General features: G+C 42.1%; 1 protein-coding gene across 1 annotated transcript in view; it reads right to left on the reverse strand.

Moving 5' to 3' along the window:
- Window positions 1–4446: 4446 nt before the first annotated feature.
- EFCC1 (EF-hand and coiled-coil domain containing 1) overlaps window positions 4447–27746 on the reverse strand; it is a gene marked incomplete at both ends in the record, with an annotated part of 48533 nt that continues 25233 nt past the window's right edge. Inside the window, 6 exon segments of the mRNA XM_080350524.1 lie at window positions 4447–4580; window positions 6010–6079; window positions 8673–8831; window positions 15127–15292; window positions 16079–16211; window positions 18764–18857. Coding sequence (XP_080206650.1) covers window positions 4447–4580; window positions 6010–6079; window positions 8673–8831; window positions 15127–15292; window positions 16079–16211; window positions 18764–18857 — 756 coding nt within the window.

Genomic DNA, 27746 nt, shown 5'->3' on the forward strand with positions numbered 1-27746 from the left:
ACAGACCGAAGTTGAGCTGTTTTGGAACGCTGAGGCAATGCCGGCAAAGCGCCTCGGGCTGCCCAGGATGTCCAGATCTGTCGAGCAGTGGAGTGCTGCCTCTGGACACTCTGCTGGGGATACAGCCACGCGGAGCTGCAGCGGGAAGTGGTGGCATCTGCTGCCTTGAGCTAAAGATGGGGAATTCTGCCTTCTTTTCAGGAGGAAGCTGGGCTCAGGAAGCCCTGGTAGCCCCCAGAAATGCATATTCCATCTGACCACTTGCCTGCAAAAGCCACGTTTCAGGGCCACCAAACTAGTGTAACAGAGAGGACCATGGGGAATGGGTAAGGAGGTTTCTGCTGGTGTATTGCAGAAAAGCCAGCAAAGTAGAATAGAGACCAAGGGGAACTCAGAAAACCCTGGTCTCTGGAAAATGAAGTGTAATTTGGAAAGAAGGATGGTTCAATTTTCAATTGACTTTCACACTAAGAAAGACATTCTATAGCTTTTGTATTATGTGGAGTTATATGGAAAATTATTAAACAAATAAGATAATGTAAATATTATAGGATTCCATCTCTTAAACTCCATGAAATTATAAATCTAAGAGAAACTATTTGGCTAGTAATGTGATGTGGCACACACATGCTGAGAATGTTTATTGTCATTCTCTCACACCAAGAAATTCTATTTTATGCAGCACAGTTTGAAAGTTTTCCCTTCTTCTTAACAGTAAGATGGAAACAAAGAATGAAATCTGAACAGCCTTTCATCATTGAAATGGACCACATAGTAGATTAACAGACAGTATCATGAAAAGGAATGAGATTTCATTCCAACAGATTCAGCAAATTTAAAAGTACCGGTGCCAAGGCCATTTTTCTTCCAAAAGTGTGTACAAATGCTGTCAGTAACTCAGGCTGGAGACGACCACAATGATTTGGTGCAAAAGTTTTGTTAATCAGTATAACATCTGTGACAAGTGGTCACTGCCAGGAGCTTCAATGGAAAGAAATTGGACAAGTATTGAATAACTTAATGTATCAGGTAGACTTTAATTTACTAATAGTTAATATCTCATATAAAGTAAAAACTAATGGGAGGAGGAAACCTTTGAAAAATGTAACTTGTGCTAAAGTGTGCAGACCCTCCGATTATCTCGGCGAGAAATATGCCAAGTGATGAGTGAGGAGAAAGGAGTTGGAGGAGGAAGTTCTGTGGAGACCAGTGGAGATCTGATGTTGAAGCGCTAAGGCTGAGGAAATGCCAACACACATGAGCAGAGCCTGTGAGCTGAGCTGCCAGGTTCAGGGGACGTGAGGAGGAGCAAGGGCACGTTCCTCGGGACTTGTAGGAGTGAGGGCCGGGGGTGCTGAGGACACTCAGCCGAGGAAAGTACGACATCTGGGAGCCTGAGGGATTTGTTGCTCTGCAATTAGTGATGAAGGAGGAAAGGACATAGAGAAGAGGTGATGCAAAATAACTTTTTTGCAGGGGTGAATTACATTAGGGAGACCCCAGAAAATACAACGGGGAGGAAACAAGTTGTGCTTTTTGTAAGAATGGGATTATTCTCAAGAAAAAAAACAATAATCTACTGGAATGAAGAATGAGCATGCTGGGGAGGGGATAAAACCTCAGGCACGGTACAAGGCCTCAGGTACAAGGTTCAGAGTGCCTTAAGCCCAGCATTATTAGGTTGCTTTAGCCCTTTTATAGGTACCCATTGGCTCTCTAACAGAAAATCACAGTATAATAGTATGGGTCCCTTCTACAGACAAGACCTAAGTAACCCTTACCAGTTGGAAACTGTACAGCTCTGGTCTCACCTGGTAACGCAGCACATGTTCTCCTTCACACGGGGATTCAGGTTTGGGCACAAAGGGAAACTGCTTTTACAAAGTCAGTTTAAACTTGGTATATTGTCCCTGTAGAAAAAAGGCAGCTGAATTCTGCAGTAATCCCTTGACTTACAGAGCTAGGTCTTTGAGAAACCTCGAGCTTTGGGCTTTCTCCTCAGGATTACTGCGCAGACTCTTTGGAAGATGTTCCACATAGTAAATCAAAGTGTGGAAGTGCCCTTGCTCTGAGGCAGAGCTAGAAATTTCTCAATCACAGTGATTAAAAAGCACAGATTTATACAGGTTCATAGGAAATATTTATCAAGTCTCAGCAACTCTGCTGACAGGCTCCATGTAAAACATCAAGGTAAATATATTTAAGAAAAAAACCTCAATGTTAAGGTCACCAAAAAAGGCCACTCAAAGTACGGTGCTTTTCTTTGCCTCTGATTGCCAGGAGGAGCTTGACTGACAACTGGTTTTGATCCATCCTGACCAACAGATTCTTCTAATGGAAATACTGCAAGTCTGGCTTGATCTGCATTAATTGCTTTTTTGAGTTAAAATAATCATATTTTATTACTAAAAGATTAATCAGTATGTGCTGAGGTATCAGACTCAATTCTGATATAGGCATTTCTTAAAGAAATAGAAGTGTTACAGTACTTGAAGCTAATTTAGCAAGATAGGATTCTGCTGCTTCTTATATCCGTTAGATGCTGTTTATTTATTCACAAAAGCTTGCTTTTCTCTAAACTGTTTGAACTTCCTTAACACCAGTTTAGGTTCCCAGTGACATTTTCTAAATTCCAATTACAGTTCAATTGCTACTTGGGTAAGGTGTGCAGCTCTCAGATTATATTGCTCCTATATTGGCATTAGGACATCAGTTTACTTAATAGTCTAGATTTCTAGAAATATGTTAGAAAGTGAAGTAGAAACTTAGTGGTGAAAAGATACTTAAAGTTTACAATTAGCATAGCAATCTTAGGCTATACATAAGTATATATAATACAAATACACATATATATGTGTACATAGAGTTGATGCGGTAAGTAATATTAATTCAAACCATAAAAGAATCCTGCAGTGCAAAGAGTATCCATGATCAGATATGTACCTGCATTATAATCCTATTCCTGAAGTTTCTCTTCTACTAACTATACACACATCATTTATCTTTATGAAAAATCTACATTAAATATATATATGTTTTCTTAAAATCTTCCTCTGTTAAACCAGAAGAGTTTGTTCCATTGTTTGCACAACATTATTTTTACTCCTCTAAAATGAAATGAAAATATTTATGACAAATCCTTTTTACCAACATGGCTCTAAATGCTATGTAACGTATCACAACTTTGGATAGGGGTGTGCGTCGGCTATACAGTGTATTATGAATAGAAAGGAATAGAAATCTTATTCCCCAGACTGCATTGCAATACAGACCTTATTCCTGTATGGAAACCATTTTCCTAGGAAAATATCCTATATGCACAGTTCAGAACGGAATGGTCTTATTGCTGGCATTATCTCAGGAAAATCATTTCACATTCTGAACAGATCTACAGTGCATTTTCCAATGACATAAATTCACTTGGATCATTTAAGAACTCTGCTGCTTTAGTTTCTGTGTTTGATAGTTGAGTGAAACAGCAGAAGCAGCCTATTTGTTTTCACTTTTACCCCTAGAAAGTGTTTTACTGCTGATTAAAATGCTACATGGCACCCCGATTAGGCCCAATGTTTTAGATTAACTTGTCTGCAAGTGGTGTCTAGTTTTGTATCTCTACGGTTGCAATGAGGGGAATGGAATGGGAGGACAAAGTCGCGTTCTGCACGTGTTATTTGCTGAAGCGACAACAGCAGCTGTTGCAAAGTGAGTTTTTCAGCCCTTCCTTTCCCCGAGAGCCTGGGATTGCTTTGTGCCTTTTCCAAGCAGGTAAATGGAACTTTTAATGTAAAATCTAAGACGATCGTCAGGAAAGACTAGTGCAGATTTCTAAGACATTTCTATAATTGCAAATAGAAAATTCAGCAGAGCACCAACAATTCTAACTTTAGAGTTGAATAAGGTGAATAATTGAATTCCCCTCCCACACACACGCACATTTTATACGAGCCCTTAAAACCTGCACTACTGGTGTGAGTGTTTATAATACAGTTTGTCACTTGTATGTTAAGGAAGTGGTTTACTTGCCAGTGATAACATCACCTGCCTTTTGCTTTTGAATTGAGCCATCATGAAAACCCAAACCGCTGCCCAGCCAGTGTGTAACCAGAGCAGTAAACCTAGATAGGTCAGGTCGGAATTTGGAATAATTTTTATTTGGTTAGCCCGTACATGACAAGGCCATCATATATGGGCTTTAGGCTTCCAGCAGAGACCGGCATTGCTACACAATCCTCACACCGTGTGGGTGCTCATTCCCTTACGGAGGGTTTGACATTTGCCGAGGAGTGGCCGCTCTGCCCAGCACTCCTTGGAGCTCATGGCTGTTCTGCTCATCCCCTCCATCACCCGTCTGCCTTGAACTGGACAAATCTTCCTCATTCCTCATGTGTTTGAAGGTCAGAAGGCTGTTGTTGGGCTGGTCCTGCAGGCTGGACGTGGCACGGCTGCTCAGCAGGAGATGAGCAGGGGGTTAGACAAGGACTGGCGACTCTGCGCCTTCTCCAGAGCCTGGCTTTGTAAGAGTTCACAGGCTGTCAGCTCCTGGTAAAGAGCGTCTAGGACTTCAAACAGGTGGGCTTTTCCTTTAAAAAGAAAATTGCAAACATTATGATTTTGATAAACAAAGAAAGTTGCAGCTTAACAATCGTAACACAGGATTTCTTCTTCAAAGGTGCCATTTCAGGTAATCAACATAAAATGTCTAAATTTTGAGACCAAACAATGAATTCCCGTCCCTGTAAAAATGTGGGTGGAACTGGGTTCAAGGACTATTTTCTCTATTGGTTCTCTTGCTTCATTCACTGCCCGTTCACTATGTTCTTGCACACTTGTGTGAACAAAGACTATGTCATATCATGATAAAGGTTCACCATCCACTTAGTCTTGTCAAACAGGAAGAAGATGCTTGATTATAAAGACTTAGGAAAGAGGCTTAAGCCATTTCAAGTGAACAGCCAGAAAACCAAAAGCAGAGAAGATGAGCTGATTATTGTGATGGTTATGCAGAATGGACAGAGAGCATCACGAGGTTACTCTTGGTATCATTTTTGGAAGCTGAGCGGTGCTGCCGTTGCGGGGCAGGTATTATGCTTTCAGCAGCATCACTCAGAGTTGGTTTTCCCTCTGTGTTGGTGTTCTGGAGCCAACAAAGGCCATTCTCTGCCTTCTTTCCTCTGCAGCCGTGCTGGAACAGCCCAGCTTAACTCTGGATGCAAGTAGCAACAAGGTTTTGAAACTGCAAAACCCAGAGTAGTTTGTAACTTATTCTCCCTAAAGCACTGTTAATAATATTCTCCAAAATGAAACCCTCAGGCCACATCTAGTATTCTCTAATCTTGACTTTGACTACTGTCTGTCTATTAAAAGCACCTCCAAGCCATTTTCTTAGGCTTGGTACACAATGCTCATTTCTGGAAGGTAAGTACAAATGCTCTGCTAATAGGAACAGAGTAATCAAAGCCAATCCTCCAGGCTGGGATCCCTACAAAGGCAGCTCTGGGACACCAGACCATTGTCAAAGGAGAGGAGTTTGCAAGTTTGATTTCATATGAGGAACACAAAAGACTATTATTAGAGGAGTGCAGGTTTGATCCAGTTTCCTTCCAGAAATATTCTGGCTTGTGTATTTGTTTGTGTTGTAGCAGAAGAATAGAACACACAGCAGGATAGCAAACTTGATAAATAGGTGCCTTGCATACTTGGTCATGTTTTCCACTTTCTCATATCAATGAAGCCCAACAGACATTAGGGCGATACTGAATTGTTCCCCTAAGGCAAAATTCTAATTAAAATTTTGCTAAAAAACCCCTGGATATGCTCCTGTTTCTGATGTGTCACAGACTAGAAAGGATTGCTTTCTATAGGTAATCTTCTTGCATAGTGCTGCTTTCTCCCCAGCCTGTCTCCCAGTATTTGAAATCTTTTTCTTACTCATCTCTTCATTATCTAGCATTTTTCCCAAAAGGTCACTTTTTGTGATTCTTGGTCTTTATATGTTATTGATTTTCTTACCAGGCCGGGGGTCACGGCAGGATTCCAAAGTGCTCAGCAGGATTTTCCCCAAGGCTCGCTTAGAGATGTTCTTTAAAAAACACAATAATATTATGGCACAAATGTGTTCTTCACCAGTTTAAATGCATCCTACAAAATCTACGTAAGTGCATTTGCATTTGAAAATGAAAACAAAGCAAAATTGAATCCTGATAACACAAGACCTGATATTTGCTATATTTTCAAGCTTTTTATCCCAGATACTGCTCAAATAATCGCAGTTTGTGGAGGGCTCCACTTCTTTAATATGGCTGTAGAAAGACAAACAGCAGTTTTTCAGTAGAATAAAAAGGAATTTTCCGGAGTGTGTGGCTAAAGTGATGTAGATGGCAAGGAACGCGAGCATGGCAAGCACAGTTCAGTGCTCGGCCAGGCTGGTGTGGGATGGGACATGGGACCTCAGGGGCTTCTCTGGGAATCACCGGCAACCATTTTAGGTATGAACAACCGAGCAGAGCTCGGACGTGTCATGTGGCAGGTCCACTGCTAGATAGACGCTGAGATGTGATAAACATTGGCCAAAGTGAGAGAGAATTGTAAAAACTTAGGATTTGAGGGTCTTTTTCAGTGGTAGTTTTCTGTTAGGAATCTGGAGGGATGTTACATAACGTGCCTGGAAAACCAAACTCTTAATTTGCTGTCGAGACACTAATGTGTGGTTTCTGAGAGGTGGTCTTGCAATCAGTTTAATTAGCACTTAGGGTGCCTATATCTGCAGGGATAGGTTGTTCTTGTTAAAACTTCAAAAAGAGAAATCAAACAGAAGCTGTTCTGGCAGAGACCAGGAACCTGCCAGTGGCCCCGGCAGTACTGGCTTTGCTTACTGGTGCTGCCCAGGTACCGCCTGCCCAGTGGGGACTGGGATGCAGTGGAAAGCAGTTTGCAGTGGGCCGGGATTACACCTGAGCTCTGCCTGAGGTTTAGATAGTCCTAGCAGCATTTGCCCTTGGGTGGTCATTGCCTTGTAGTAGATTCTGCTGCAAATGAGATGCTTGGGTTATTTAAAACATCAACGTGAATACGCTGGGGAAGCGACACCTGCAACCACAGTTTCCGATGAATAAGCTTTCTTTTATCTGAAGTATATCCCATCAGGGATTTAAGGGATTCTTGTTAAACTCTACTGAGAATGCTGTAAATTATCTTGTTTGTCGGCAACATGGTTCCTGTGTTGGTGCTACGGGAGCTGGCAGCATGCAGTGACACGTTTCCAACAATAATGAGCACTAAGTGCTGTTATCACTGAGATATGGCACGTGTGATGGATTGTCTCCTAAGCACAAATGCTGGTGCGGGGGGCTGGAGCACAAGTGTGATGGAGCGGCTGAGGGACCTGGGGGGTTCAGCTGGAGAACAGGAGCTGAGGGGAGACCTTCTGATCTCTGAACTGCCTGAAAGGAGCTTGGAGCCAGGGGGGTCGGGCTCTGCTCCCCAGGAACAAGCGCCAGGAGCAGAGGAAACGGCCTCAAGTTGTGCCAGGGGAGGTTGAGGTTGGATCTGGGAAACAATTTCTTCCCCAAAGGGCTGTGGGGCATTGGAACAGGCTGCCCAGGGCAGTGCTGGAGTCACCAGCCCTGGAGGGTTGGACAGACGGACATGAGGTTCTCAGGGACATGGGGCAGTGCTGGGGGTGGGGTAACAGTTGGACTCAATGATCTTGAGGGGCTTTTCCAACGAAAATGTTTCTGTGCTTCTAATACAACTGCCAAGTGACTGACACGTTGAAGTCCTGACACAAAAGGTTATTATGCTGGTTGCCAGTCATGGTCTTTACTAGTTTAATCCTTCACTAGATTGTTATTGATGTGTGTGTCAGACTTGCAATATGAAAGCAGAACTTCCATGTCAAGTGCTAAAATAAGTTACCAAGGGATGAGATATTACACTTGTTACCCAGATCATCAGTGGAACATGAGTGTACTTCAAATGAAGTGGTCATCTGAGGGAGCATTCTTGTCTCACACAGATTAGGCAGAACTTTGCTGAAAACTGGGGAGAATCCTCAATCATTCCCAAAGAAATGAGCTCCTCACAGTCCCCTGCGGCTCCCAGCACACTCCCTGTGCTGCAGACTGTCCAATTCACCCATCTTTTGTCCAGCCCTTACTATTATCATTCCAAAGCAGGAGATTTACACCTGTTTTCTAAAGGACTGAGCTGCTGTACTGGCCACATATTTCTAGGATGTTATTATGTTAGCTTTTAGAAGTCTATGTTTAGATTTTTAATTGGGTAAGAAAATCATCACCAAAAACATCTCTTGGTATATAGGAAGGAGTTTTATCCCTTTACTACTGACTCAGTGTCACTGTAGGATGCAGTTAAACAAAGGTCCTTTTCTAAAAGGAGAAACAATCTAGAATCTTTCTGATGGCTTTGGTTTCCTTGTTTCCTCTAAAATTTTGTATAGAGGATAATCAGATCTAGATAATCTAGATCCAAGAAGATCTCTAGGCCCCTTTTAAGGAATCAGCCATAGAGGTCTAAGAGTTTTCTACAATCATCAGGCAGTTTTCCTGGTTCAAAGGACTTTGCACTGAATAGAAGGTATGAACATACTTTTTAGTGTGGAAGGGGCACTACAAAAACCAGGTTTAAGTCTTTGGACTGCTTTCTTGCCATACCAAGTCTCGGAGTTGTTGAAGAAGCTGCAAAACATCCATGAGCTTTTCCTCCACCAGTGACAGCCTGACCCTCTCAGTCTCCAGCATCTGCAGCTCCATCTTCAGCAGGTCGGTCTCCTCCAGCTTTTGCTGCAGCTCACCCGGCAACAGGCCTTGCATCTGGACAACGACACAGGGAATTAAAAGCACTGGAGCTTTGCGCACTCTTGCCGAATGATTGCAAAGCCAATTTCCCCCCCTTATCTGGTAAACGTCAGTTCACTCCACAAGACTATTTTGAAAGTAAGTACATTTCTTGAACGTAGTACATGACGTGAAGAATCAATAGTTGCTAGGAAATGCATTCTCTGCTCTTGCGTGTAATGGCAGTTCATTCAACACGAGATGCAAGCAGATCACTCAGAAATTGTAAGTACTAGCATTTCTATTTCAGTTTTCTAATCTTTTGCATTCCCATCATCCTCCATAAAGCACAAGCGATTCGTGTGCCCTCATGAACGAGGTCATATTTTTGTCTTGTCACTCCTACAGAGAAATAATCTGTACATTCCGTGAAACAAGAAGGTAATGAGCTAATTTCTTACAGGTTGTGGTGGTTTGGGTTTTCATTTGTTGTTTGTGTGAGTGTGTGTGGTGTTTATATATATTTTGTTTGTTTATCTGGTTGGTTTTGGTTTGGGTTTGTTGTTTGTTTTGTTTTTTAAGTGCCTCAAGGGAAAAAGATCCAGGTTCTGGTTCTGCAAAGCACAGTCACGTTTGCTTGGTGAAGCGCTGCTTTGCAGCTAAGCACAAAAACATCCAGATTTAGCAGGACTTTTGAACACTAGAGAAATGCTGGGCAGGAGAGGTCCCCTCAGAGCTGGACCTTCCAACGCTGAGCTGACCCGTCAGTTGTCTCAGGTCCTCCTGTGAAAAAATGGTTAGGATTTGAAACGTTGCTTTTGTTTCGATGCAACATGTGACGTATTTTGAAGTACAAAGCTGCTGCACCATTTGCAAAAGAAAAGATCTTTGCTGGTCACAGCCCCAGGCCCATTGCACATACATGGCCAAGTTGCTAATAAGAGCCTGAAAAGCATCTCCTGCAAAATGCGTCACTTAAACATCAGAGAGCACTGATGGATTTCAGGTTTATCAATAAAACTAAACTGATTTCTCAATGATTACTGTGTCCAGCATTCTGAAATTTGCAATTTCTAACAGGAATTTGCAACAGCAAACATCATCTAAATACATTTATTAATGTTACACTGTGAAACAAAATCATGTGAGGTAAATGACAAGTTTGCTGGCTCTGTTAGTCCCTTTTTGTTGTCATGTTTTACCTTTATTGCCGTTTTAAAAATAACTAAGGAGTTGAACTAGAGAAGCAGAAGGCCTTAATATGCACACTATTTAATAGATTTTTTTTTGGTGGAGATTTGTATCCTAATGAGGTTCAATAGATGGGAAGGAACTTAAGTTCCCAAAACACAAGCGTCGTCAGAGTGAACAAAGAAAGCAATCCCTGACTCACACTGAACCTTCTAGAACATCATCTTAGGTTCTGACAGGCTGCAGTCCAAGTGTGCATGAGCTGGAAATGGGCCTGCGCCTCTCGCTCCCCGTGAGCTCTGCCCCGCGAGGGGCTCCAGCTCCCCCGAGCTGTTCAACAGCTACACAATCAGGGTCAATTCATCTGCTCCACCTGCCAAACAACAGTTTCAGCACCCCTGTCTGAACAGCCTTTCGGATGAAGATACCAGCATTTTCCTGTATGAAGAGCCAACTGCGTTGCCAACCAAGACGTAACAAATACTTGAGAGGCTGCGGAACCTTAACAGTCACTTGACCATGTAGCAGGATGCTAGTTTCCCAATACTTTTGTTTCACTTACACGTAAGGGTACTCAGGTTTTCTGTTTAACTGCACTTGAAGACAGTGGCTCAGCCCTGCTGAGGCCTCATCTGGAGTTGTGTCCAGTTCTGGGCTCCCCAATTTGAGAAGGACGAGGAATTACTGGAGAGAGTCCAGTGGAGGGACACAAAGATGATTTGGGATCTGGAGCATCTTATGAGGAGAAACTGAGAGAGCTGGGGCTGTTCATCTCGAGGAGAGAAGCTGAGAGGGATCTGATCAATGGATCAGTATCTCAGGGTGGGTGTCAGAGGATGGACCAGACTCTGTTCAGTGGTGCCCAACGCCAGGGTGAGGGGCAACGGGCACAGACTGAAACACAGGAGGCTCCATGTGAACACGAGGAGAAACTTGTTTGCTGGGAGGTGCCAGAGCGTGGCCCAGGCTGCCCAGAGCGGGTGTGGAGTCTCCTGCTCTGAGACATTCAAACCCCCTGGACCCACCTGTGTGATCTGCTCGGTGACCCTGCGTGAGCAGGGCTGGGCTGGGGATCTACAGAGCTCCTGAAACCCCACCAGCCTGGGGTTCTGTGTATCATTAAAACATTCTCCCAGATTGTTTTCTTGAGCTTGGGCACATCTCGCTTCTGTTCTTACCTTAACATTTGCAGTAAGATAATGACTCTTGTTAATCATAACCTATTTTTAAAACTTAGATGCTGAAGAGGGATGGTCAGTACTTAAGTCACAGGGCTCAGAGGAGTGGGGTTTGTTTTTAGCTCTGCCAGAGTCCCTCAGCAGAGCCTGATTTTGGCTCTGTACCTTGTTTGAGAAATGGAAATACTACCTTGCCAAATACCAGGTTTGAGAAGTGAGACACTGATATCCAACCCTCTTATAAAAGGGGGTGAGTGTCAAGGGGAATATCTGAGCTCTGGTGTAGTGTGTACAAATACATCTAGGACAATGAATAATTAATATGCAAAAATCTCTTAAAGAATGTATGAGAAAATCATTCTATTGCATTTTCTACAAAAGTTAAGGAGGCTCTCATATCAGAGCCATTTTTACAAGCAATGAACCAGAGAAACAATTTTCAAAACAGGGAGAAAACGGAACAGCAGAATGAAGTGCTGAACAGTGCTGTGCAATTCATCTTCTAAATCGTTTCAACCTCAAAGGACTGGAAGGTGGCAAATGTAGCACCAGTTTTTAGGAGAGGCTGCAGAGGTGATCTGAGGAACAGCAAATCACCTCAAGTATATGGTAATTCTGTCAGGCACATTGATAGGAACTGTAATGAAGAAGGGGCTTGGTGAATACACAGATGAACACAGCAAAGAATCTATTAGATTTCTTTGAAAGTTCTATGAATATATATGAATAATGCTGATAGATTGAGAGATTGCAGTTGATAGAGTGTATTTTCAATCTGCAAAAAGCTTTTGATAAGATTCAACATCAAAGGCTCAAAACCAAAGTAACTGCTGCAGGGGAGCAGGGCAGATCCTGCCATGGGTTGAAAGATGGGGTAGAGCACAGTGACGGACCAGGACGGGAGGTCTCACAACAGAGAGAATCCTGAGGGTCTCACAAGGAGCTGCATGAAGACCTGAGCTGTTCAGCATATTTATAAATGATTTTTAAAGCAGGTGAATGTCAAAGTGTTTAAGTTTGCTCTCAGCACAACTTGTTGCGGGAAATCAAGACGAAAGCTGCCTGGGAAGAATTACAGCAGGATTTTATGATGCTGAAGAACTGGGTAATGAAGGATCGGATGAAATTCAGTGTCAGTACTGCCCGTTAAGGCGTGTGGGACAGGTACACAATGTCACACGTGTGCAGGGAGAGGACGGCCGCTTGAGGAGGAGATCTGGAGGAGCTGGGATGTCCTGAGCAGAGACCCCCAAGGACACAGGCCAGGGACTGTTCGGAAAGGACCAGGAACAAACCAGAAGCCGTGGTTGTGGCATGAAGGGCATGCATTTGAATACTAAGCACATTTTCAGTTCTTCTCATTCAAAAAGAGCTTGAAAAGTACATGGAAGAATAAAATAGCATAACAAGTAATGGTTTCTATACCAAGAGGGCTTGGGCACACTAGGAATGGTGATAACTGAGATGGTATTTCTGGTGGTAAAAGTCTGTAAAATTATGAGGGGAAGTTCATTTGCTGTTTCCCAAGCACAAGAATGAGGTGACGGTGGATGATCACACAGTAGATTTAAAGCAAACCAAACCAAACCCTCAAACCTTCTTCCTTTCTAACTAACATGTGGGAGTCCTTGTTCTGAGATAGCAAAAGCATCGCTAGCTTTAAAGAAAGGTAAATTTGGGGTAAATAGCTCCAATAGTGGCTATTAAGCATGATACTTTCTGCGACGTCCAGTTCCAGGTGTGTCCATCCCGGTGTGCTGGGCCCTGCTGAGTCCTGCCAAGGGAAAAATCCCCTGCACTCTGTGTCCTTGCTTATCCGTGAGCAAATGCTGCTCCCCAGCACGTGTGGGATGGCAGGATGAGCTATTTATGTGACCCTGTGTGGCAGGTGACCAACTAATTGTCTTTTTAATTAAGCTGACAGATTTCATGTGAGCTTTTATAGAAAATCCTTGGCATCTCTTTGCAACGCTGGGCAGCGTGTCACTTTATTTTTAGAATTCACTCGTGCTTTCTCCACCTATTTTCTGCAGGTCCCGACACCATCATCACTCTGTCTGCAGCAGAAACTATTTTTAAATGTTGGGTTGTTGGAAAGCAGAACTTTCTAGACATGACAAATTTCAGAACTGTTTCATCCTCTGGCTTTACAATCTTAGACTGTAGATTATTAATGGCTGGTTTAGAGTGTTGCTCTTCCTTTGCCTGCTGAGTTTGCTACTTGTTAGCTTTGTTGTTATTTGTCTAATTTTCAGCATTGAGCAGGTCCAAATAGACGTATATAGAGCAATGTGTAAGGTAGTTTTGCCAGGTCATCAGAGAAATTGTTCTTGGTGGTTTATTTAGTAAGCCAATATATTCATTTACAAGTTCATTGATACAGAGCATTTCACAGTCTTCCAATTTGGTTTGTGTTGTACAGGAACAGTCACCTTACTTATTACTTGCATGTCTGTATTGTAGCATCAAAAAAACCAATCCTATAACTGCACACAAGATACAAATACTGGCTAAATAAAAGTAAGAGGGTTTAAAAGTAAATTTCTAACAGGCTCCAAATGATTAATCCTACTGATTTTAAATTCAATTTGCAGTGAATTGGTGCTATGTCTTATTCACCTTCCTGCTTGTTTTTAAATCGAGAGCAGCAGATTCCCTTTTTGTCCTGGAATTTTGTATTAATCTATCAATAGTGGTACTTTTCTGAACAAAATGCACAGAGCTAATATCCAGCAGCAGAGATTAAAAAGAAGGCAATCTAATAGAGCAGAAGAACATGAGTACATCTGAATGGGAAAAAAGAAGACAAGTGGCACTACCTGTGGGAAGGTGCTTCCTTCCTGCAGTTAAAAGAACAAATCTACATTTAATGTGGGCTGATGTTAAGCAGTATAGAGGGAAGCTTTGCGTTGCTCTAAGGAGTATTGTAGGAAGAAATTGTCCTTGAATACTGCAAATTGTTTAAGACACAAGTTTGATTTTATTCTGGTTTTAGATTCTTTTTCTCACAAGTAAACTCTTTCAATTAATTCAGTCAAGGGGGAAAATGATATGAAATACTGATAAAAATCAAAGGATGGCAACATGTAAAGAAGTTGGATGCTCTTACTTTAAATTAATGACTGATAAAAACAATCCTTCCAGAACTACTGAAATCTTTACTGTCCTTTTAAAGAAGGGATATAAAATACTGAACAAGCACTAACTGAAACTTAAAACAAAGCCATGCGTACAATGCGCTAGTGTTGTTTCACGGTAAGATTGCTGGTGTTTAAATTTGTGCCCATCAGCGGCTGAAGTTTGCAGTATTTAAATAGTAAGATCACAAGGCTCTACCAGGGTACTGCACCAGGGCTTTTCAGTGCTGGGTTTTAACCTCTGCTCAGGGGAAGCTGAACATGCTGCTAAGCTTGAGAAATGAGAGTTTTGGGTTTTTTTTTTTAGAAATATATTTGTCTAAGCCCCAGAAACAGCCAAAGTAAACTGGAGTATTTTCTCGGAAGGATTCCGGACCGGTGAGCCCCTGCATCTCGGTCAGCTGGAGGGATTTCTTGCACTCCCAGAGGAGCTGGATGTCCCAGGAGATGTGGAGTGTTTCATCCACACCGGCGGAACCACCGAAAGCTGCCAACAGGAACCCTGTGGTTAATGTGCGGCTCTTTGGTGTGCAGTGGTATCAGTCCCATCAGAGAACATTTCAAACTGTTTGAGTAAAGGAGAGGGCTTGAAGAGCTCATGTACATCTCATCCTCCAAATAAACAGAGGTTCAGGTAGGAACCAGACGTGAAGTGCAGGTGTCGCAAGAAAGCATGAGATGTCTGAGCTGACAAACTGACAGCACAGTGACAAACATCAGCAGCAGAGAGCGGAATGCCCAGACCATATAAATGCATATGCATATAAATGCAGCTGCTTCAGGACATACAACTAACTCTTTCATGCTGTGCTTGGCACCTGTTACCTCTTCCATATTTGTTTCCAGTTTCTTCCATTCATGCCCTTTAAGCTCCAGCTGTTCGGTGAGCTGTGTGACCTGCTCTGCGAGCTCCGCAGGGGCTGTGGTGTGGCCATTGGGGTTGGTGGGCTCCAAGTAAGACATTAGCTTTCTCCACATTTTTTCATCATATCTATATACACATTAAAAAAAAGATAATTAGTGAAACCTCGCAATGAAGGTCCATGTTTCTAAAAGCCATTTTTCCTGAAAAACTCTTGGCAGCACAGATCACAAATGAGTGTCATAGAATCATAGAACAGAATTGTGGAATAGTTTGGGTTGAAGGGACCTTCTCAGCCCCCCAGTGCCCCCCCTGCCATGAGCAGGGACATCTGCACCAGCTCAGGTTGCTCAGAGCCCCGTCCAGCCTGGCCTGGGATGTCTCCAGGGATGGTTCAGCCACCACCTCTCTGGCCAACCTGGGCCAGGCTCTCACCACCCTCAGGGACAAGAATTTCCTCTTCATATCCAGCCTGAATCTCCCTCCTTTAGTTTAAAACCATCACCCCTTGTCCTGTCACAACAGGCCCTGCTCAATAGTCTGTCCCCATCTTTCTTATCAGCTCCTTTTAATTCTGGAAAGGCCGCTCTAAGGTCTCCCTGGAGCTTCTCTTCTCCAGCTGAACCCGCCAGCTCTCAGTCTGTCCCCCAGCAGAGCTGTTCCAGCCTCAGGTCACTCCTGGGGCTCCTCTGGCCCCTCTCCAGCAGGTCCATGTGTGTCCTGTGCCAAGGACCACAGAGCACGAATTAGGTGGGAATATCCAACATGTTGTTCTGCAAGAGCTGTAAAGGATGGACAAAGGGACCTGCTAATCTTGCTGTAAAGTGTTATGGTTTCTTATGGAACCCGTGGTGCCATCACACCATGAAACAATCTTTGCAAAGGCCTCAAACCGCATTAATCTCAGAAACCTACCCGCTGCCACAGCAAGGGAGCTTGGCTGCTGTCTTCTTCATTGGGTCCACCTGGGCTGGCTGGTCTCCTGCCCACTTCTCCTCCTCCTCATCAGAGGCTGCCTGGCCCTCCACGGAGCAGAACAGCTGATCCTCTGCTGAGAAACCAGCACAATCAGCACCCTGATGGGCTGCAGCTGCAGCCCCTGGAGCTCCCCAGGCTGGGACAGGGAGACGGGAGGTTTGAAAAGCCCCAGGGAAGCACACCACAGGCTCCTTCAGTGGCCATGGGAAGGGGAGCTTCTGCAAAGAACCTTATTTTAAGAGGCTTAAATACTTCAGCAGGTAACTTGTAGCTATTTCACTTTGTTTTCTTTCCTCTAAGGAACTATAATGTAAGGATAAGTCTGGAGGATCAGTGTGTTCTTGGTGGGGGGCAATGCTGTTCAGGTACACAAGTGAATATACACTTTTCAAGAGAAATGAGAAATCATTGTACTGCATAAGATTTTTTTTCATAGTTGTTGCACCAGTTGAATACATTCAGAGTCCAGGATTGGATGTGAATGTTCTCTAATTCATTCCCTTACTGTGTTTTGTAGGGACAGTGATTTTAATATACAAATGTGCTACTGGACCTGTGGCTGTCTAATGTTTAATTATGCCTTTTGTACCTAAACCTAATATCTCCTCATCTGCCAAATAAATCATAAATGTACTATTTAAAATATATGTACATATTCATGTACTATTACAGTAATACTTCAATACTTTTTAAGCTGTGTCTTGTAAAAACTATTACATTTAACTGCCTTTTATCACAAGAAAATATTTATTGGTACTTAAAGGATTGTCATGCCTGTGTAATAACTTACAGAGAGGCTTTTGAAACAGTTAATACAGGAAAAGCACTGGTTTTATCTTTATTTTGATTATTTATTTTGAGTTGACATCAGGTTAAGCTAATATCAACAAGATTTTGAATGTTATGTTTATTTACCTTAATTGCTGTCAGTTAACTACAGAGGTTTAACGAATTCTAACAGAGTGATCGAGTCAAACACTGTTATTTCTTGAAATCCTGAACCACATTTGCTATCAGGTCGCATTACAAGTGCTTGCGTGTTTAGTTTGTCCAGGACAGGAAAGGGGGCTCAAGGGGACTGGTCACTGATTGCCTGCTCAGTGACATTCTCTCTCATTTCAAGGCCAGGGCAGTTCAAGCTAAAATGCCACCTTGGTTGTCACTCTGAGGAGGATTTGTGTGTTTGCTTGGTCTTTTTATTTCGGTTGATGCTCAACACGTGTTTGTTACTGCAGTTTTATTCCAGTAGCGTTCCATGTGCCCAATTTATAGTTACCATGTTCAATAATAAATTGCCTAAGCAGGAACAAAGCTTAGTTGCACGCAGTGTTGCTCTTTAATTACAGTGAACGTCTGCATTTTTATGGCCATCCTTATGCTGTACAAACTAATTTATTAGCAGTGCTTGCTTTCTGTGAGGCTGTGGGCTGCCAAAACAAAGAAAAGAGCCTTTCTGTTTTCAATCTGTGATACATTAGGAGTGAACTTTTCCTGTCTTCATTTCTTTCCTTGCCACAGGAGTTCAAAGGGGTAACCATCAGGCTTTACAACTGCTGCGGCAGCCGTGAGAACTGCAATCACCCAAACCATGGATTCCTCGAAGAGCTTCAAACTGGTATGTTTAATGCAGTAAATCACCCAAACCATGGATTCCGCAAGAGCTTCAAACTGGTATGTTTAATGCAGTAAATTGTTGCTGCATCTGGCATCTTAGCTTAGGTTTTTACAAATGAAGGCATCTGAACCTCAGGCTGTATTCATGCTAAGATATCTAAGACACTTGTAATCTGCTTTTTTAACCCCTACACACACAGGAATGTTCTCTCCTCTGACTGAATGCGTATGCCAAATAGATTATCTTTACATCCCCCTTGTAGCTTATGATTAGTAGTGCTGGAAACCAGAGAGGAAAAGCAAAACTTCTTATGTATCTCTCTTAACATAAAGCAAATATTATATTAAAATTCTTCTGCGAAGCTAATATTAAAAAGAAAATCTGTCAGTAGAATCATAGAGCACTTTATTATTGTGATATTTAGATATTTGTAGCCTATCTAATGCAGAATAACTTGCCTAATTCCTTTGATGTGAGTGCTCTTCTCATCTAAGAAATTATATTTATCAAGTTATATCTAAACAAATTATCCATAAATCTGTTTCTATACTTATCTAGTATATCTAGGTTTATCCCACATGTTCACATAATTTATTTGTTAGACTTTCTGACTTATTATTATTTTCTGCCTGAATAATCCTTTTTATTGAAGGAAACGTTTTTCACCTTTGCATTTCCTATTATTTGGCATATAAACCACTATGGAGAAGGGAGAAAAAAGAGTTTGGCTTCCAAGATAGCTATCAGAAATGTTTCATCACTGCAGCAGCTCAGTGACACCCCCAATTGCTGTCTTTTTAAAGTCAATTTTAAATCATAACTCTATGTGACATTTGTGGGGAGTGGGAAGCAGAAAGGTGAGACATTGTCTCTCATTTACACCTAAGGTTTCAAGACTCATTAGGATTTCTTTGTGGCTTTGGTGGTTTAATATCAACATTAGTTTTTCTCTTGAGGATCTTGCAAATCAGTGAGGAAATAAAGTAGTTGGGTACAGGGTTTGATACCGTTCTCGGCAATGCCAGCTCCGCCGGTGGGAGAGCGTCGATGCGGCTGCACCGCGGCTGCGCCGTGTCCTGCGCCTGGCGAGGCTGCTCCCTCCTGTGCCGGTTCAGACCTGGAAAAGAAGGGCAGAGGAAAGGGGACTTGTAGGAAATTTGGAAAGCCAAGATGAATATGCACAGCATAGCACATGGACGACTTCAAATGAAGTTGTTCAGACTTGCTATAGAAGAACAAGTGCCAAATGATAGGGTGAGGGGCAACGGGCACAGACTGAAACGCAGGATGGTCCATGTGAACATGAGGAGAAACTTGTTTGCTGGGAGGTGCCAGAGCCTGGCCCAGGCTGCCCAGAGCGGGTGTGGAGTCTCCTGCTCTGAGACATTCAAACCACCTGGACCCACCTGTGTGATCTGCTCGGTGACCCTCCGTGAGCAGGAGTTGGGCTGAGGATCTACAGAGCTCCTGAAACCCAGCCAGCCTGGGGTTCTGTTTCTACCTTCAGCGCCTGTAAAATTGAACCCCCAAGGGCTGCATTCAGTTCCTTCACCAAGAATCAAAGGAAGGTAGATGTCAGCTGCTCTTTAGGTATTAAGAACTAAACGTTACTTATAGCTTTTAGTTCAGGTCAAAGACATCTAGAAACTGCATATGGAACCAGTCTGTTCTGACCATAAACTCCCTGTTCTCCAGTGACAGGGCAGCACATGCGTTGTTTTTACCATGGGCACCCTGTCACCATCGCTGGGTGCAAAGTCGAGCATCTGGTGCTCGGACTTAGAAATGTCAGGCAGTTTGATCGAAGTCTGCGGAGTACTGGAGATGAGGCAGCGTCAGGCTGAAAAGTCAGAATGACGCATCTGAACAGCAGCAAGTTGTGGGTCAGAGGTGTCTCAGCAGTGGGCTTCCAAATTGCTGACAATCTCATTTGAAATTATGTATTTTTCTGAGTGGAATGTAGAGGATACTACATCCATGTGTTTTAACAGGTGAAGCTTCCAAGGGATGGTACACAGACCAAATACTGTAACTCAGTGTCCTTACACTTGCCAAAGTGAATATGTTTTGAAAAAAGTAATTCAGTGAAGGATGATTGTGCAGATTGAGGAGCTTATAGTTGGTTAAATGAACAGCTTTGAGGCAGTACCTTCAAGGAGACTCAAGGTACCACCTGTATAAGGAAAAATCTGGAATATATTTACATGTCTTTGAGTTGAAAACATTCTAACCCCAACAGGAAAAGGCACAGGCACATAAGACAATAGATGTCATTCTTTATAGCAAAATGAAAACTTCCTGTATATAACCCAAAATCTAACGAATCTAATAACATATTTATTTTCTAGTAATCTAATATTGCATTTTGGGAAGAATGGGGAATGACAGTCATGATGAGTCCATTGGAGCTACTACTTTTTTTTTGTTGTAATGCATTTGGGTTTGTTTGCTTTGGCCTCCTGTGGTTTCGGAGGGATGTACTGAAAGATGGCATTGCTGTGTTAGAGGAGATACACTGGAAGTGTGCAATACAGTTGACAAAGAAAATCAGTTCAGACACTCCTATTTACATGCAAATTGTTAAACAGTGTCCATGAAATTGAAAGGCAACACATAATACCGAATTTATTTTAGAAGTCTTGTTTTTTTTCACACAATGTACATAATATGTAACTTAATTCCACAAAATGTTGCTGAAATCAGAGCTATGAAGAATTTAAGAAACAAGTCTTATAATGTAGTAAGAAACTCATAGTTATATTGGATAAATAGAGATTTGGCATATCAGTCCACACAGGTAAGGTTTACATAGATGTTCTCCAATGTAGGAACAAGGTGCCTCTCAGGTATGGAGCTAAAACAACACCAAGTGCAGTCCATTATAAGCTTGTGTATGGTATGTCATATAATATTATAAATTTACATTGCTTCCTTTTTTTTTACTATTTAGAAAACAGTTTGCTTTTAATAGTTACATCAGGATATTTTCCTGTTTAGGCCATATAATAATGTGGTTATAGTTTTCCCAGTATGAGCTGTCACGTAGTTCACAAAGAATCTACATGCCAAAGAAAGCAAACCAAATTCAGGAGTTCTGTAGTAAATTAAGTTCCCTCCAAATTCTTCCTAAGATGAGTTTTGGTCTGGTGAGTTTTGAATATTCCTTGCAATTAAAACATTAAACATCCATCAAGAAAAGTGAGAGCTGGAACACTTGGTCCTACTGAAACCAGTTGTATAACTCAGTCTTTTTGTATCAATCTCCTAAATATTCCTGCCCGTAAATTCAACTACTGCTAGAAAGCGGAATTTAGATGTAGTACTAGAGATGCTGATGCCAAGTTAAAGATAAGTATTGCAGAGAGCTTTTGTTTAATCTAACACAGCTGTGTGGGTTCCTGAAGAACCACACCAATGGTAGTTCTGTGAATAAGGTTCTGAATCTAACAACAACAACAGTCAATATTTCAAATTATCTGTAGGGACGGAAGCTGAGGTAAACCATGCTGAGGAACCAGCAATTCTTTTTACCCCCTTGAGTGCATAAAAACTAATGACGGATTTTGTTTACAGTTTCTGGTATTATTTTGCTTAGCAACAATTGGATTTCCTGTAAGGCCGAGGGAAATAGCAGTCTCCAGAATGGAGCCTGGCCAGTCATTTAGCTTCATTAATTCTGGACAAAATAACGGTGTGGTAGTGCACAAATAGCAAGTACTATTGAACCTGGGCATTTAAAATGGGGGCTCCTGGGAGCATCGCGGAGCTTCAGGGTTCTGGACATTTGTTGTGGAATACAGTTGTATTTCCTTTCACAAGGTTGTTGCCTTTTTTTTCTGAAATGTGCTAATTTCCTTCATTTGAAGGCAAATATATTTGGGATCTGGTCCTCATAAAAGAATACTTAACAGTCTCTTGAGGGCTGTAGCTGGTGTTGTGGAGACTGTTGCAATATAATTTAGATCTGTTTGGATTCCAGAGACATAATACAGAGATGTTGACATTTCAGTGAATACTCATTGTCTCAAAGTTGGTTAAGATCTGAACCCATCAAATATTGAGAATATTCAAGTATCCGAAAATATTTTCTGGCAGAAGTGGGTAAATGCTGTGATGTTTAATGGGAGATCTGCTAGTGGCATGAACTTCTTATAATACATCTGGCAGCCTATTTTCAATTTAACTTGCAGTCCAAGGAACATTAAGAAGTTTAGTGCAGAAAAAGAAACAAGCCTTCCCATAAAATTCAGGATTTAGAATAGCAGACTCCCTTTATAATAGCTTTCACTTCTCTCTAGTAAAGAAACTTATAATTAGTTGATGAAATACAAAGCATAAATTGATTATTCTGCAGCAATTTTCTTGAGAGGACTTCATCAGCTCTCTCTTAATGTGGAGAAGCCATACAGACGGTATGTTTTATTAGGTCTTTCTGCCCAATATATCAATTAAAGACAGCCATGTCTGTTTCCTCTGGACATTTTCATCTGGGAAACTAGAAAGCAACGTAAGTTTTGAGCAAGGGTTTGCAGGCCCAGGTGCTCCAGAATTTCAGTTTTGGTTGCGGCGCAGGCTCTACCAGTTGCATCAAATCCCATTGTGCCTTTGTTTCTCCAACAGAAGAAATATAGCACAGTTAGTGCACCTAAATAGAAAGGCAGCACAGATACGAGATACAACTTTGTTTTCTAGAACCATGCATGGAAATAATTTCAAGGTGTTTAGGAATGGAGCAGATTTAAAATGTTTGTGAAGGAACACGTGGCCAGACAAGCTGGGATTTCAGAGCTCATCTATACCAGATAAAGGTGATGAAAAAACCCAAGCAGCAGCATGAGTAGATACACAAGTCAAAAAAAAATGTACTTGATTAGCTAATATATAAAGTCAAGGATCCATTGGCAATAACAGAACTGGAAATGAGTTGTTTTAGTACATCTTGCCAGGAGAGCAGTGCACTGGGATGTCCACAGCAGTGAGCAGGGAAGGCGACAGGCAAGGACAGGATCAGCAGGCTGGTGACACAGGTACAGGGAGGGGAACGGCCTGTGCAATACGGTTCCAGAGGAGAAATGTACACACACAGTTGGGTTTAATTCATATCATCCATAAACGATTTAAGGCAATAATTTGCTGAATTGGTGCCAAAGATCAGGAGGCAGACTGGGGAGGGGCGTTGGGGGCTGCTAAGATTGTTCATGTACCGTTCCAAACGTCCCATTCTCTTAAACTCTGACCAGAAACCAAACTTGAGATGGATTGAAAGAGGTTCTAATCAGAAATGTTGCACGGAAGGACAGCATTATGGGTACCAAGGGAGCTTTGCTGCCTACTGGAAGAAAGGGGCCGTTTCCTTCTGTTCATTTTGCTATCGATAAAGGATCCCACACTCACTTTGGAGGGTGTTTCAAATTTCTGACTGGATTTTCTGTTATTTGGCCTTTAAAGTAGATACAACCAGAAGATTTAATTTCTTAGGGTTGCTTCATGCTCCTCAATTAGTTGTTGAAGTACGTGGTGTTTCGTCATCATTCTCAAGCGTGGTGACAGGGGCACGAATGCAGTCATGGTGGCACTTCTTGGTAGGACAACAAGGGAGCTTCATGATCTCCTGATTTCTTCTCATGGGATTTAACCACTAGGTCATTTTTTTTGTCATCTGCGAGCTTTTTATTTTCTTTATTGCCAAATCTGGTCTCTAATTTTAATTTGGCAGAGGTTTCAGGATTTAAAGAAGAGCCTAACGAAAGAGGCCAACCAGCTTTTGCTGTCACGGTAAATGGTGAAAGGAGGAATCTTCACTCATTCTTAAACACCGGTTTAATTCTTTTCTCATTAGTATTCACACAGCATATAATGCGCCTTCATAAATGAGGAGTGAATAAACAGCACGTTTGTTTAGGGCGGGATCAGAGGGGAAAGTGGTGCAGAAGGTGCCTGGGAAGCGTTTGTGGCCGGTTTTCCATGGAGACGGGCAGAGGGGCCGCGGCATCCCCCAGCCTTTGTCCTGAGCAGAATGGGCAGCGCCGGAGCAGGAGAACCGCAGAGGGGAGAGTTTGCAGAGTACTGGACCTTAAAGTAATGTCCATGACTAATTGGCTTTTATTTGGCTTTCCTGGGATTGTTATGGAGACTTCTAACTGCAGCAACAACAACCTGCTTCTGGCACTAAACAAATCTTTAACTTAAATAATTCCTGATTAATCATGAAATAACTCTGAGGAATAATTTAGCTTCACATTCATAGACCTTTAACTTGTCTCTTTCAGAGACGTATTTGGAGCAGATCGAGCAGCCGCATGAGTGTGTACATTGCTCTAAGTACAGCTATACAAACTAAGCTATCCTTTATTTTAAAAGTGTGTGACTTGTGTTTTTTAACTGAGATGTGATTTTAATTTTTGTACTATTTTGGCCGGAGTGTCAGAATTCAGGGAGCTCAGAATGGTTTCAGTTTTGGCTTGTCCCCTGTGGGGAGCTACAGAGTACAGAAGGTGTGCACGGTTTTGATTTATTTATGACTTTTCATTTAACATTCAGCTCAAACATGTTTTCACATTGGAGCTGAATGTCTGTGTAGGTTTTCTGGAAATACCTGTCTGCGCTTGGTGCTCTGAGATGTGAACCCATCTCAAACAGAAATCCTATTAATGAGCTTTCTGTGATCAGTTCAGATTTTAAATTGCTTAATCTCAGGTTTTAAATTGCTCGATATGTAAAGTATTATATAGAATTTTTTTCAATTATGAATTTTAGTGGCTATAATAAAGATGACTAAATATCCTGGATTTATACTGAAAGAAGGTGAAGCTTGTAGCTAAAGAGCCTCTATAATTCCGGTTATGGTTCTGGGAGTTTTTCTGTTATTGGCTGACTATTTTTGTCTTGCCAAAATCACCATCCTCTAGAAAACCCTACTGTGACAGTGTGGGTTTTTTGCAGAATCTCTCCATCTTTCTGCACATTGTAGGCAACCAGTCAGATCTTGCACTGTCGCTGTCACACGGCACTAGGCCTATGATGATTTCAAGTGTTTTTAAGACGACACGAGCCTTTGCGCCCGCAGTGAAATTACAGAATAGAAACGTGCCCCTTATTGCCCGTATGTGCCATTCCAATGAGCAACTCCTGCAAGCTCAGACTATTGGAGGGAAGTTGCTTCTCAGTAATTAGCTCCTCCTAGGACAGGTCTTCGTTGTTCATCTCTGAACAGCCTTCTTGTCACTACACTTAGAATCTGAGATCAGGTTAGAAAAGCGTATTTCCTGGGTGGTACACTGGTGTTCCTGACACTCCTGATGCTCAAAGAATTAGATGCAAAGATCTTTCATTGCAGATTGCTTTCCCACGCCATTTGGGTCAAATTTGTTGCAATCCATATGTTTCCTAGGCTGATCTTTTAGGTTGCATGTAAGCAAGAACAGAAGTAAATGCATTTCTAAAAGGCCTTGGATGTCCTTTGTCTGGAGCACTGACTGTAGGGCTCTGAAGCACTAAACATGCTCTGGTCCATATAGGAAAGACCAGAGGAGCTTTTTAGGCCTGAAGGAGTGGTGCCAAATAAATCTGGAAGAAAAACTCCCTCTTTCTGATCATCTCTCTCCTCAAACACCTTGCTCCTGTCTTCTATCTTCTTATAACTGATCTCACATGCTTCAAGTTGTGCAAGTGTTTGTGCTGCTATGAGCTGGATTTATGAAATTAGATGTCGTCAAAATATCTCATCCCTCTCTTATTTTTGGACAGAAGTTTAAAATTTGGATCGGTGCATAGCCCTAAGAGTTGCATCTTATGGGGGATGCAAGAGGAGGGAGCAGGTGGAGAGATCTTTCAGCTGGGCTTTACTGCTGATGGAAATGATTGAATTACACCCTGGACAGGTACAGCGGTTAAAGTGAGAATGAGAATTACTGCAACAGCAGACTTGAACATGGGGAAAGGAGACAGGATGCAATGTACCCTCTTTGTTAGCTCAGCTTACTTTGCATCTCTTTTCTCATATTTGGTGTGTTTTCTACCTTGTTATAATGGTAGTGCATAGGGTTGAACAAGAATGTAGACCCTGCACCTTCAGAAAGACACTTCTCAGGTCTGTACATTCAAGAGACTTTAGAGAAGAAGCAGCAGAAATAATTAAAGCTTTGTACATTGTGCCTGCTAGTGCAGAGGTTTGGGAGCTCCAACTGCTCAAAGCTTATTTTTGGCTGAAGGTTAAAGTGAAAGAAGAGGTGAGAGTGCAAAAGCAGACACAAACATAAGGGCAGAGGATGTGTTTTTAAAGTGTTATCATTTGTTTTGCTCCAGTTAATGCTGTTATGGTTCAGCCAAGCTAGAACCTGTAGGCTTGATGTCAGTGTTGCTGAGTACAGTCTTACAGGTCATGCTGAAGAGAATGGTGATCCCTAGTTTGGGCAATAGAGCCTGTCAGTCCGCAAATGACAAGAGCTGGACTCGCTGATCCTCGTGGGCCCTTTCCAACTCGCAATATTCTATGCTCGGGGTAAAGTGCCAGATGATGAAATATGCAGAGAAATGTGCATAAGGGCCAAACACTCTTCCTGATAAAATTTGGGAAGACCATCCACAAATGAATTTCTCCTCCCTCCCGCACGGCGGGTTACGTGGAGGATGATAACTGACTGCGCTGTCAGCAGCTCCATGAACTCGGAGCACAAACCTATGCAGGGAATGTAGAGAATCTACCCCTGGTGGTGGGAAACACAGATGTCACGATGATGCTACCTGATACAAATTCTTGTGTGTTAAGCGTATTTGCTTTTAAGGTTCTCAACTGACAAGGTATCAGGAGGTTGTCTTAACTCCCAGAGCACATGCATTACCATGTAGTTATTATTTGTAAAATCACAGTCTGTTTTTCCTGTGTGACCTTTGCCTCATTTGAGGTGGGGGTGAATGATTTCTGTGGATGAACAACAACTCAAGAGAGAAAGAAACTGCTGCCAGTTGTAAGTAGCAATGCAGACGAGACCCAGGAATGGAACAGATAGTGTCCTTGTTAAAGCAACTAAATGCTCCTTTGAGGAGGTAGATTCTACTCCTCTCTGCCAGACCCCCCCTGCATAATCTGAAGCAGATTACTTTAGTTAGGCTTTCTACACGTAATTCCCATTTGTATATATATTTATAAAGCAAACTTTTTACCAATACTTCTCAAAAAGAGGTACAAAAATACAGTATAAAAACACAGCCTCCAGTATAAGACTCACGGTTACAGCAGCAGGTTCTAGAACATAAAATCCAAGAGAAGCTGCTGTGTGAAGTGGTAAGAAAATGAGGTAGCGTACACAAAATTACCACGTATTATATGCACACATAATATGTACAGACAATGATCGAGTCCTGATTTTTCTTTGCCATGGAATTTGAAACTGTGGGGTATGAGAAGTAACATTGAAGCACGGGATCATGAAGGTGCCATTTGTGTGGTTTGCTCTGAAACACTTGATACCATGAACACACAGATAAGTCAGTGGGCATCGGAAGTTAGCAGAAAATTTAATAGTAATCCTTCTAGTCTGGCGTATTATACTGTGGTGAAGAGCGTACTAAAAACCTAGTAATTTATTTTCAATGTAATTGTTAGGGTCACACTTACAGTTAAAATAAATATCAGTGCATTGAGCAAGGCCCACCTAAGTTCATAAAAGGTGCTCTTATGCATGAATACGCACACTCGTACATACATAGATCTACTACAAATAAATGACGGAGGAGTGGAATTACCTGCATGGGCAGGTTTAATTCTGTGACCTATGGAATGTACTCCTTTTGCTCTGAAATGCAGCTCAAGATCTGTTTGCTGCTTTCCTTCACCTCTTTTGGCCTTGAAACTTTAGTTTACCGTTATTAAAGAACTATCAGTCACTTGGGCTGCTCCACAGAAGATAACATTTGATGATCAGGCTAAACAGATGAGGTAATTATCACGCTTTTAAAAATCCTGTACCTACCAAATTATTATAGTGCATG

This window comes from Nesoenas mayeri (assembly GCF_963082525.1).
Source record: "Nesoenas mayeri genome assembly, chromosome: 10".
NCBI lineage: Eukaryota > Metazoa > Chordata > Aves > Columbiformes > Columbidae > Nesoenas > Nesoenas mayeri.